At 41.6% G+C, this 13,272-nt stretch overlaps 1 protein-coding gene across 11 annotated transcripts in view; it reads left to right on the top strand.

The window, feature by feature from the left end:
• The window catches only part of MEAF6 (MYST/Esa1 associated factor 6), a 30,261-nt gene extending 17,014 nt beyond the window's left edge, over positions 1-13,247 (top strand). For 2 of the 11 annotated variants that reach the window (XR_008616668.1, XR_008616666.1), the window contains exons 6-7: positions 2,395-2,587; positions 6,961-6,995. Coding sequence is in view for 7 of the 11 variants with exons in the window: in XM_055082909.1 (XP_054938884.1) it covers positions 2,395-2,587; positions 11,956-12,088 (326 nt within the window). In the remaining 4 variants the exon portion in view is untranslated. The other 9 variants (XR_003678664.2, XM_028486100.2, XM_007101522.2 and 6 more) reach the window with 9 other exon arrangements.
• The last annotated feature ends 25 nt before the right edge of the window (positions 13,248-13,272 follow it).

Here is a 13,272-nt window from a genome sequence, read left to right as displayed (position 1 = left end):
GGCCTCTCACTATCGCGGCCTCTCTTGTTGCGGAGCACAGGCTCCAGACGCGCAGGCTCAGTAGTTGTGGCTCACGGGCCTAGTTGCTCCGCGGCATGTGGGATCCTCCCAGACCAGGGCTCGAACCCATGTGCCCTGCATTAGCGGGCAGATTCCCAACCACTGCGCCACCAGGGAAGCCCTTTTTTTGTCTTTTTATACTTGAGTTCTAAGAGTTCTTTATGTATTCTGGATACAAGTCTTTATCAGATATATGATGTGCAAATATTTTCTCCCATTCTGTGGGTTGTGATTTTTTTTTCTTTTTTTTTCTAGTTAGCATTGGTTTGTAACATATAAGTTTGATATGTACAACATTATATCTTGACTTCTGTATATACTACAGTGTTCTCACCACCAAAAGTTTAGTTTCCATCTGTCACCGTATAGCTGACCCCCTTTGCCCATTTTGCCCTCACCTCACCCCTGTGGGTTTTTTTACTTTTTGGGTGATATTTGCAGTTCAAGAGTTTTGCATACATGATATAGTTCACTTTACATATTTTTTCTTTTGTCATGCTTGCTTTTGTGGTCTTATCTAAGAAACCATTGCCTAATCCAATAGATTCTAAGAGTTTTATAGCTCCTACATTTAGGTCTCTGATCCATTTTGAGTTAATTTTTGTATATGGTGTGAGATAGGGTTCCAATTTCACTCTTTTGCATGTGGATATCCAGTTATCTTAGCACCATTTGTCAGAAGACGATTCTTTTTTCATTGAATTGTCTTGTCATTCTTGTTGAAAATCAATTGACCATAAATGTAAGGATTTATATCTGGACTCTGAATTCTGTTCCCTTGACCTATATGTCTATTCTTATGCTCGTACCATGCAGTGTTGATTACTCTAGCTTTGTGTAGTAAGTTTTGAAGTTCTTGTGCTAATTTTTGTATGAAATCAGTTTTCCTGAACCTCAGGACAGGGTTGGTCAGTATACTTTTTCTAGCTTCCTGTTTTAGAGCTCCTTCTTGTGTTGTTTTCACGAAGTGTTCAAAAATAGGGTTTCATGTTTGCTGAGATTTGCTGCTATTTCTCTCTTCTGCTTTTTTGGGATTGCCTCTTACTTTTAGCTCTCATATCCATGTGCTACTCAATTTGAAATCTCTTCCCAGTAGTTTGTAATACAAAGACATGAAAAGAAGAAAGGTGGTCCCTGGTTCTGCTGTCCACATAACCCCTTTTGACAATTTTTAGAAACAGGTAATGTATGTACATATTTAGGATTCTTCAACAGTTCAGTAAAGTGAAAGTCTTCTCCTCCCCCATCCTTTTGTATTAAGAGTTTCAAGAAATTCCTTTCAGGAAGAAAAAGTATACATTTACCAAAATACATGTAATTTTTCTTAAAAACATGTTTATGCAAATTGTTCTTGAACTTGCTTATTTAATATATCTGAGGGATGTTTTAAAATTGGGAATATGTACAAACAGTAAATGCTGGAAAGGGTGTGGAGAAGAGGGAACCCTCTTGCACTGTTGGTGGAAATGTAAATTGATACAGCCCCTGTGGAGAACAGTATGGAGGTTCCTTAAAAAACTAAAAATAGAACTACCGTAGGACCCAGCAATCCCACTACTGGGCATATACCCTGAGAAAACCATAATTCAAAAAGAGTCATGTACCACAATGTTCACTGCAGCTCTATTTACAATAGCCAGGACATGGAAGCAATCTAAGTGTCTATCGACAGGTGAATGGATAAAGAAGATGTGGCACATACACATATATACAATGGAATATTACTCAGCCATAAAGAGAAACGAAACTGAACTCCAATAAAGATGTTAAAAATAAATAAATAAAATTGGGAATATCTGTCAGGTGAAGGGTATTATTACCATTTTTAAAATAATGTTCTTAAGGCTTCTCAGAGCAACTTAGGCAATGGGGCTCTTCTCCTGGGCCCTTTTTCTTGATGGGAAGTCAGGATTCCCATGTGGTCTGGGAAGGAACCAGGGCCAGCTGTAGGATGTTTTCCCAAGGTCACCTCTCACCTCCCGAAGACCTATGTAATGTTTTTGATAATGCTTCTTGTGTAATTATTAATGCCATTAGCATATTCTTATTTAAATAACCTTTATGTAGCAAGGTTATCTTGGTTGTATGGTCCAATCTCCCAGCTGTCCTTAGGTCTGTTGCCTCTGGTTACATTGTTTCAGATTACAAGTTTCTCAGGAACTCTGGTAACTTTGACTGTATGTATCTTCCTGTCAATTAGAACATATGGTCCTTGAGGGTAGGAAACAAGTCTTTTTCTATGTGTTAGTGCTTAGAAAATCTTTCCTGACTGATGGACAAACTGCCTGAGGAGTACTGATGATGCTTTGGGGGACTTGTGTTTATTCCCTCCAGGGGAGCCAGGAAGTGGGACGGAAAGTGATACTTCTCCAGACTTCCACAATCAGGAAAATGAGCCCAGCCAGGAGGATCCTGAGGATCTGGATGGATCTGTGCAGGGAGTGAAACCTCAAAAGGCTGCTTCTTCTACTTCCTCAGGGAGTCATCATAGCAGCCATAAAAAACGAAAGAATAAAAACCGGCACAGGTCAGTGGTAGGGACCACTTTTCCCCACCCCCTATGCCCCCACCCTATCCCTACCCACTTAGAGCTTCCGTGACCATTGCTGTGAAGGGACTTTAATAGAATAAACATTCTTCAGGATTGGTGTGGTCTTTCTGTTGCTGATGGGAAGAAATTCATTTGGTCCAACTGAAACAGGCTAATTTTTCTCTGAGGGAGGAATTAGTGGGCATTAGAGTAACTGTGAAGGATTTTGTTTAATACAGTGAATTTGAAATCCTTTCAGAAGAGAATGAAGGATTTTGTTTAATACAGTGAATTTGAAATCCTTTCAGAAGAGAAAAGGGGAAATAGAAATGGAATCTGTGTACTAGTATTTGGAAGATGCCACTAGCATGTGCTGGGACGCTGAAAAGTGGGATACGTCTTTGGCTCCTAATCCTGATCCCTGCCTATTCTTATTCCCTGGAGGATGGACAGAACTGATAGGGCCTTTATGCTTTTTAAATACAAGTTTTTTGATTGCTTATGATTTCTCTATTTTTATATATCTTTGTAAAATGCTGATTTCAGTATCAGAGGAACAATATAAGTGCTATAAGATACGAGAGCACCTTCCTAGATAATGTTTGTTCACTGTGTTTTTTTGCAGTGCCTAATGAGATAGGAATCACATCAGTGGACAGAGAGGTCAGGTGCCACCCAGAGAGGATTTTAGCATTCACTCTGCTTGGGGTTTATAGGATAATGCCGGGGCCTGTTAGCTCAGATAATTGGAAATTATACAGCTGAACTCAGAGAGGGTAATGCATTAGTTTCTAGAGGAAGGAATGGCCTCAAACCTTCTTCTGGGAGGTATGAAAACCAGATATCCACCAGGTTGGCTTTTGTCCTGCTCCTCTTAGGAGCCTGCATGCTGAGGAGATGAAAGGGGGCGTGCAAGGAATGGGTGGGCTTCCCTGTGCCAGAGTCAGTTTGCTTCTGGGCTGGGTTGTCCCACAGAACATTCCCTCAGGCACCCAGGATATTACAGCTGTTACCTTTGCCAGATGTGGCATACAGGGATAATACAGAATTAACTCTAACGGGTTTAAACCTTCTTGGCATCAACTGATTCTTTAATTCTTTTAAGAGTTTTTCTTGTCAATGGTGGTGGTGGTTTTTAGACCCAGAAATAGTATATCCTCCAGATAGTGACTAATGACCGCAGCTTAACATTTTTCTGCAAACCAGAAATCACCACGCCAATCTCATAAGTGCAGTAAGAGACAGCAAAAATTGCATCTCTCTCTCTCTTTTTTTTTTTTTTTTTTTTTTTTTTTGGTAAGGCTACAGCTTATTTAATCACTGTGACAGGACTGACGCTAGTTTATCATAAACAGCAGAGATCCATACTCTTAAAAATATTTTTTTAAATTGTCAAGATAAAAAGGTCATGCTCTGTGTTGCTTTCATTAAGTTTACACCAGTGTCATTTTAAATGGGATAATTATTTTCCTATTTCAGAGTATCTAGAGGAGGGGTAAATTCCTTGAAAGTGTCTGGGACACTTTCTCCATTCCAGGTACACTAGACTATTGATAGCTATTGTTTATTTCAGGTAATACCTTATTTTCCTTAATGATAGGATCAGCTGATAAAAGGGAATTAGGCATTGAACTTAACTTTCTTCTTGCAGATTGCTGGTAGATTTCCATAGTAACAGCATTTCCTACCCTTTCCTCTCCTGGCCCTAGGAACTAACTCCTTCCAGAAAAATACTAGGATTTAAAAAGATATTTGATGTTAATTATTGCCTTCACAATGGGGCTTTCTGTTTGGAAAGCAGGATCCTTTTGTGTTCCCCAGGTTCAGTATCCTGCTGGGTTTCTCCGTTGGCCTTAGGGACTCACCTGCCCTGAGGGAGGATAGTGGAGCTGATTTGCCTTCTTTCTGGAGAAAATAGGTTTAGCACACCTTCTCAGATTCCTGCCATCTTTAGTCAGGAATTGTGTCTGGCCCAAACCCCTTGCCCCTGACTAATGTCTTAGTGGGTCTGACTGATTGGGGGACGGGGGCGGGGGAGCACTTTGTCTACACATGTTTGTAACTTTGCTCCCCGTACAGTGTCGTTTCTCCTTCAATGTACCACACCCCATATTGTCAGATAAAAGTCAACAGTAAATTACTTCAACGAAAGTCTGAATACCCACCATGTGTAAGACACTGTTTAGTGATGAGTAAATCAAAGTGGAAATAAATAAGTACCCTAGCAAAAAAGGAAGAACTTTGAATTTGTCCTCTTTAGGAATATAAAAATCTATCAAATAATTTTTAGCATTCATAAATGATCACAAGATTCTAACATCTTACATTTTATGTGATATCTGAACGATAAGTCCCAGTGTCTTTAAAGAAAAAAGTTGAAATCAGTATAACCTATAGCTGCTCTTACAGGTTTTTGATACTGTACCAAGCTCTAGAATTCTAGGTAGTTTGTGACGTTTTCATGAAGTAGGTACAGTCTACTTCTTTAATTTCTGAACAAAGTTAAGTTAGGCTGAAAGTTAAATTTCTGACAGTTCCTGGTTTGTACACTTACTGTATACTTTTCCCAAATGTCCTAAGTGAAACTGTTGCATAAAGGTTATTGAAGTTAAGCTTTCTTCCAGCTTCACTCTTGCAAACATTGGCTAGGAGGAAATACAGCCGTTTTGCATATTGTTTTACCTCCTGTCTACAGTCTGAAAGCCTCTGGAGCCAGGGAGCTGGTGTCGTGCCCCTGGTTAACATTTGCTTTGGAGGTCTGCCCGGCCCATGGTCTGTTAGTGGTGATGGCCCGAAACGGCCTTCTCCTCTAGGCTGCTCCCATCTGGACCCTTACGGCTTGGGTGCTTGTGGATGTCAACTTCCCTTTGTTTCAACAGGCGCACTGCAGACTTCGGCGTTCCATAATTGTAGCCCTGACATAAACCGTTAACTGACCTCACCAGTTCAGGGGCAGAGTAATATGGCTCTGTGGTTTTTGGAATTAGACTCTGATTCAACCTTTGGCTTCTAGCATGAATGCAGAGAAAAGGAGTACCATGTTTGGACATGCTTAAATATAAAACCCGAGTTAGAAATTGCAAAATGTTTTTTATTTTCAAAAATGTATGATATTTTTATCTTTCATTTTAGTGAAAGTGTATTATGCCGAGTTGTTGGTACTGTCTTCAAAGCACTTTTCATTATGTGACTAAACCCTTTGTTCTCTATTTCTTCTAAATGCCCTGTTTATTTTTCATTATAATTAAATATTTTAAAAGTTCTAACTCTGAATCTGGCAGTTAATAGAAGGCCTGCAGGTATCTAGTTTTCTAATGAAATAACTTTTCTTTTTATAGTCTGTTCTTCTGATATGAAATCCACTGAGGGAAGGGAATCTCCCAACCACAGAATCTTTGGTGCTTTGATGTTTGAAACTTTGTGGCTTAAGATTCTTAAAAGTGATTTTGTTTCTACAAATCTTGCTAGGGTGGCTAATCAACTAATTTATTCAATTAGGATATTAATTTCTATTGCTTTCTTCCTTTCAAATGCTGCCCCTCAGCCCGTCTGGCATGTTTGATTATGACTTTGAGTAAGTTTGATTTGAATTAGTATTTGTGCTGTGTTGTTTAGTGTGTAGAGACAAATATGCCTTTTTGAGACCTTTCTAACCCATAGTTTATCTGTTTAATTGTAGGTATGTATATTAGGTTAGGCTGGGAAGTTTTTTTTAAAAACAGAAAAACGTGATGGAGGTAACATTTTGTTTAATAACTTAAGCAAAGTTAAGTAAACTTCACTTTTATGCATTTTAATTTCCTTAAAAATAGGTAACCTTTACTTTGATTCATATTTAAATTGATATCCTGGCTTTGCTTCATAAGGAGATTGATAGTTTAAGATCTTGATGTTTTGCTCTGGAAAGATTTAAAAATTGAAATTTGTTGAATTTCTTTTTTGTTTCATGTCCAGGAATACAAACTCCTAGTCTCTTTCCTGTTCTTAATCACTCAGTGTCTCAGTGATTATCAGCAACATAGTTGCAGAGCTAACGTATTAACGTAGAGCATGCCCTCCTAATCCAAGCTCTTTAACGTGTAATTTTGGAATAATTTTTAAAAATTGTACGACTTTTATAACTGCCATAGTGTATTTCTTTTTGAGTCATCTAAGTTTACCTTGTGGCAAGAGTATCTGCTCATGTTTTTAATAAATACTTGCTTAATAATATCTGGGTAAACAACTAAATATGACATAGTCTAATGAAGAATGTGGATTTTACTTAACCAAATAGTCTTTGTTATAGCTTGTGCCCTATGCAGTAGCTGATTCTTGGACCCGTTTTCTGTAAATTAAAATGCAAATATCTTTTATCTTTCCTATCACAGGATTGATCTGAAGTTAAACAAAAAACCACGAGCTGTAAGTATCAGCCAGACCATTTCAGAGAGGCTGGTGATTTTTGTAGATGGTTAGAAAAACGTATTTGTCTTCAGAGCTTGAGTGTTCCTAATCTGGGGTCACAGTTCTTGTTTTAAAGTCTGGAGTATCCATCTGGATGCACTTTGACTTTTAGGTTTGTGTACTTTCTTTATATTTTGGAGAGAGACAGGCTCACACATTTTTTACTGAAGAAAAATTTCCTTTGATTAAATAATGAACTGTTAATACTATCCCTCCTCATCACCCCCATGCCTCTAACTGGTGAGTTCTCAGGTCTAATAAGGCAGAATTGATGTTTCTGTCCCTTTGTGGACTCAGAAGACAAGCCATTTTCGATGTGAAATATTGTCTGTCATATCTGAAATAGAATCTTTGGCTACAGAGCAATAGCCTAGCAGGGTTGTTGGTGAGAATTTATCAGTGTTCTGCTGAGAATAAGTTGGGACTTTTGTTTTTCTCTCTTCAGGATTATTAGAAGACTCATTAGTGCACAAGCGTCCAGGCTATAGAGCCCTGCTTCCCTCCTCCGACCTCACAAAGATAAACACCCCTCACCTGGCTACGTGGCCATCCATCTCTGCTTTCCCAGACCCGGTGCCTGTGACTCTGAGTAGTTTGTTCTGAAATGTGGTGACAAACAAGTCATTTCTGTGAGACCATATCGGAGCATTTACTTTGTGTCATTTTCAGTAACAATTGCAGGAAGACCCAAGACATTGTTTTAATCCCAGCAAGTTGCTAACTGTGCATTTCTCCCTTCTTGGAACCAATGTCTCCCCCGTCAAACTGGCTGGCACCAGCTTCATCTGTGATGCACATCGAGAAATGTTCTCTAGGTTTGTTTTATGCTGAACGTAGAACAAGTCACATTTCAGAGGGAGGCTGTAAATATCTGGCGTTTTCTTATTTTGTTTGTGTTTTATCATTTTTCTATGATTGTTTTTACCATCTTATTTTCTTTTGGGACTTTTTTGTAATGCCATTGTACAGCTCATACCTTCCTGCTGACATATCTGATAATCTGTTTCGTGCAGTTGCCAATACTCTTAACTGAAAATAATTTGGTTTACCATAAATAAAATGGGGACTTGGCTTTTTGTTTTTTTGCAGAGGGAAGGTAAAGAGTGTTTATTTAATAATTACCTATCTTAAATCTTTTTGAGTTGGAAGCAGTTTCATGTTCAAGGAACAGGAAAAGCTGAAAAACATAAGTTTAAATCAGTCCTTTTAAAATAGGTATTTTTATTCTTTTGTACAAATAAAATTTCACAGGCTTTGACTTCTCATCCTTCACTTTTAAACTTGAGATTGTTTTTTCACTTACTTATTCGTATCATGCCTTACAGAAATTTCTTTTTCCATCTTTTCTCTCTTTGATGGTATTTGCCTGATTAAATATTGCTCTAAAAATCACGAAGGCAAATGGAAAGGCTCTAAATTGTACCCAAAGCTGATAACGCCTGGAGTCCTTGAGCAAGGTGAATGACAGGATCACCGAGAGGCCGCGATGCCCAGCAAGTGCCCCTTCCTTTCAGGGTGGATGGGCTGAGGAGCCTGTTGATGGTTGTTACCTGCCTCTGGAGCAGCGGCCATCCACCTTGGCTGCACATTGGAATCACCTGGGATGCTTAAAAAAATACCAGTGCCTGGGTCCCACTCCCCAAGACTCTGATTCGGGTACAGCCTAGTATTGGGGATATTCGTTCGAAGAGTCCCTGGCATTCTGATAAGAAACCAAGTTGAGAACCACTGCATCAGGAGACTGGATTGTTCGATTTCAATCCTATGTCATGAATCAGTCTAAGGGATAAGCTGTGGGGCCTCACCTTTCCTTTGACTCTATTTAGTCATAGTCCTTTACTTATGTCCATATCTTTGTTAGAAAAAATATGTTCCATTTGTGGCAATATTGGTAGAGCTGAAATATGGATGGCGTCTGTTATCAAAACACGTCTACCTTGTCAGATGTGCAAAAGCTTCCTCTTGTTCTCAAATAAACTTTTTTTTTTTTTTTTTGACTCTGTGGCTATTTAGATGTCTTTGCCTATGTCTTTGGTAGCAGAACTTAAGGGATTTTTTTAAGGAAGTTTCTTACATAGACTTTTCCTTAAAAACAAAAGAAAACTAAAAACAATGGAAACCAGAAGCTTTCTGTATCCTTTTTTGTCAGTCTCCTTTTTCCCGGGAGGGAAGGATGGGATCCCGGTGGTTTCCTTAACTCTGAGGACAGCACACAGCAAACCTGAAGATATTTCTGACTCTCACAGTTTGACTTTTGCTAGATATAGAGTAGGACTACTCTTAAAAAGATATATTATTAAAAGCATATCTATGTGTATGAATACCTCTGTGTATGTATAATCATGGTTAGAGACATGGCTTGCTTTATACATATTTTCTCTGTAAAGTTTAATCATTGATTAGGAGACTTCACAACTTTCCTGTAAGTTGGCCAGACATACTGGAGATACAAGAGTCTTGAGAGATCACTTAGGTTCCCTATGTTGGGCTGGTTTAGGAAAAAATGCCGGGAGATCCCTACCTACCATACTTGTGATATTTGCAACTTTGGCTATCAGCTAAGCTTAAGTTTGCTTGAGTTTAAAAGAGGATAAGGTTATGACCTTGATCAAGTTATTGATTAGAGGAACAACCATCCTAGCGGAGGAACACGTGTATTTAGGTGGCAGTTGCCCTTGCAGTTGGAGGTGCAGGTGGAGGTGGTCTGCTGGGTGGCCTGTGTCCTCCCATCTTAGCTGCCCCCACTAGTGACCCCTGCCCTGGAACGGCTGCCAGGACCACTGAGAAGGTACTGCTTTCACCAGCTTTGTTGGGTTTGGAATAGTACTTGGCTTCCGGTCTTTAACCTTCTAATCTCTAAGATGGGAATAGGTTGTCCTTTGCTCCTTTTGGTAGTTACAAGATATTAAAAAAAAATCCAGGCACTTTATGTCTTATCCTGGGAGGATGGTGCCTGTATAGAGCTTCCTAGGGAGTCTCAAGTACCCTCTTCCAGGAGATGAGGAAATAGCTCAAAGTGCTCTAAGCACCATCAGACCCTAAAAGTTGACCACGGAGAACGGGAACAACCCACAAAGCAGGAGGTGAGAAGCTATTTGGGGCCTAGGGGAGGGACCGAGGGAAGTGTTGTGAATTTGGACAGGGCTAGTGAGGGTTGAGAGCATGGCCTGTCGAAGCTGCTGTCCCCATCTTGGGGGCCTTCGGAGTGCTGTAGGAAATGGATCCATAATTAGGTTAACCGCTTACCCTATAATGGAGTTTATTCTCTTTGCTTAGAAGAAAATCCCTTGCTGTGAAAGAGGAGGAAGCAGGCGTTAGCATTATTTCCGACTCCAAGATTGAGCCTTTGGGTGCTGGGGTAATGTAAGTACCCTGTAAGTATGTATTCTAAAGAGAGTATTCTTGACTTCTTGACCTGGGTGCTAAGTAAGGGAACTGAAACAAGTATTAAATGGCCTAAGCTAGAGAGCAGTAAGTATGCTGTTTTGAAACACTGTGTGACTTAGTTTTTGCTTTTATTCTGACTCCTCTGCCCCTTAGCCTTACTCCAAATTACTGAGGCATCATTACACTTAAAAGCTCACATCGGAAGCCCGACTGGGGATGCTGCACTGGGTTTGGGTGTGGCGTGGAGAGGGAGCAGGGCTGTGCTCTGAACACATTTACTTCTCCCAGGCTGGGGTCATGTTGAGTCCCTGCGAGGGCGATGTGCCTGGAAGGTGCAGAGATAAGAAGAAGAAGGGGCTGAGCTTCTCATTCCTGTGTTAATCCAAATTAACATTATCAGGCCTGACTTTTATAAGTGGTAAGCTTCATGATTTGAAGCAATTTTCCCTTTGAAAAACTGCCTCTGTGGAGTAACAGTTTTCCTCACTGAGATGGGCTGTGGCGGAGTTGATTCTGATCCCCACCTCAAAGGGTGCTGGTCTCCAAGGGGAGGGGTTGGGGGCTGGGAAGAACACGGCAGGCCTTTGGTTTATATTAACTTTCTGGCTCAGCCTTACTTAGTTCCTCACTTTGTGTTATATAATATGCAGAAATATTCATTCATTAGTACATGTAAGATAACTTGTAAATAAATATTGGGTTGAACCACAAGCAGTCAACCATTTTGATCTTCCAAAATGGCAGTTATCATGGTTTAACAACATACATATGTTGGGGGTAGGTGTGCACCAGCTTTTCACTGTTCGTGTACAAGAATAAACATTAGCTGGGAATTCCCTGGCGGTCTCGCGGTTAGGGCTCCGCGCTTGCACTGCTGTGGGCCAGGGATTGATCCCTGGTTGGGGAACAAAGATGCCATAATCTGCGTGGTGCCAAAAAAAAAGAAAGAATAAACATTAGAGACCCCTGGCCAATACAGCCCTCCTCATGTCCCCATCCCCACCCCCATAACTTATTTCTCTACCCAAGGGTGCTTTAAAATATCTAATCTGAATAAGTAATACATGCAAGTGGCATATATTCAGATGGTACTGAAGTGCAGTCACTGAAAAGTCAGTCCACCTGCCCCTCTGCTCCCAGTTGTCCTTCCCGGAGACAGTTTCCTGTGTATCCTTCCAGAAGAACCTTGTACATATGTGAGCAACGTGCACACGTATGTGTGTCTATTACCGAAATGGGAGCATACTTTTTTCAGCTAGTAATATAGCTTAGAAAATGTTCTATAAATGCAGTGGCTTCGTTTCTGTTGGCTACCTAATACTCCATTACATTTGTTACCAAAATCTATCTAACCCAGTCCTCTGCTGATAGTGTTAATGTTATTTCCCATCTTTTGCTGTTTCAGACAGTGTTGTGGTACATTACACACATCGTTTTGCAAACACAATGCTTAGCGGTGAGATGGCTGAGCCAAAGGGTTGAAATATGTGGAACTCACTGTGACTTTATCTTCCATATCACTTTAAAAATAGGAATACAGGGACTTCCCTGGTGGCGCAGTGGTTAAGAATCTGCCTGCCAGTGCAGGAGACACAGGTTCAATCCCTGGTCGGGGAAGATCCCACATGCCGCGGAGCCACTGAGCCTGTGAGCCACAACTACTGAAGCCTGCGCGCCCTAGAGCCCGAGCGCCGCAACTCCTGAAGCCCGCGTACCTAGAGCCCGTGTTCCACAGCAGAGCCTGCGCACCGCAAAGAAGAGGAGCCCCCGGTCACCGCGACTAGAGAAAGCCCGCGCTCAGCAACGAGGACCCAGTGCAGCCAAAAAAAAAAAAAAAAAAAAAAAGGAATACAAGTATTTCTTTCTCCTTTTCCTTTCCTCCCTATTCGTCCAGTTCCTGAGAATTTTTCTTGGGTCATTTGTTACCCAGAACAGTTGGAATTTTCTGGAACTCTAAACTTTGTAGGGCGGACTGTGACCGCTGGTGTTGCTTTCCAGGTGGAGCTGCAAAGACCACTGAGAATTCCCTGTCTTTGCCTTAGCGCTTACTTTCCGTATTTTTCTCTTTAGATTTGTGTTTTCGGATCCTGCCGAGCATCCCAGTTTCTAGGCCCTGTGCTCAGGCCTGGGCTGGCAGCCCTGTGGGCTGAGCAGGCCCCGGCTGGCAGCCCTGTGGGCTGAGCAGGCCCCCTGCTCCCCAGGCAGTCCTTACCAGGAGGTGCCAGCAGGTGGCAGGCAGAGCACCACAGCGCCCCTGGCCTTTAGCGAGGCTCTTCTCTTGGAGAGCAGCCAGAATCAGAGCCTTTGGACCCTTCCCAGTGACCTGCCTCCTAGCAACAAGCCTAACCCTGTGCGGTGGGTGGGTTGCCCAGTCCATTTCTCCCACCAGTTTTGCAGCCGTTTCTTAAATGGGTGAGCAGTTTAAGATCACCAGCAGCGGCCTTGAGTCGGGCTTTGAGGCCACACCCCAGAATGACAGCCTGGGGCCTCCTCCCCCTCCAGGAACTAGCCGGAAGGATTTACATACCATGGCCTGGGAAGGCCTCATTTTCCTCAATTGTAGGGCCCTACTTCCTGTCCCTTTCAGCCAAATCTCCCATACCCTTCCCATGAACTAGGAGGCCCCCAGAACAGGCTCTTACTCACCACCCTCTACCCACCCTGCTATATGGTCTAGGGAAAAAAAATGAGCCAGAGGTTTGAGGATCCCTGGGGCAAAAGTGCTAGGATCCCGGAACTGCCGCCTTTAGGGGCAGGAACCCCTGGAGACCAGCTGGGCCCAGGGCTTGGGCTGATGGCACTACCCCTCCCCCAACTCTAGATTTGTGTCCCCTTGAATCCCAGTTTCT

This window comes from Physeter macrocephalus, chromosome 3 (assembly GCF_002837175.3).
Source record: "Physeter macrocephalus isolate SW-GA chromosome 3, ASM283717v5, whole genome shotgun sequence".
In the NCBI taxonomy this organism is placed as follows: Eukaryota; Metazoa; Chordata; class Mammalia; order Artiodactyla; family Physeteridae; genus Physeter; species Physeter macrocephalus.
The sequence above is the reverse complement of the archived record's forward strand: the minus strand, read 5'-3'. Positions and strand labels throughout refer to the sequence as shown.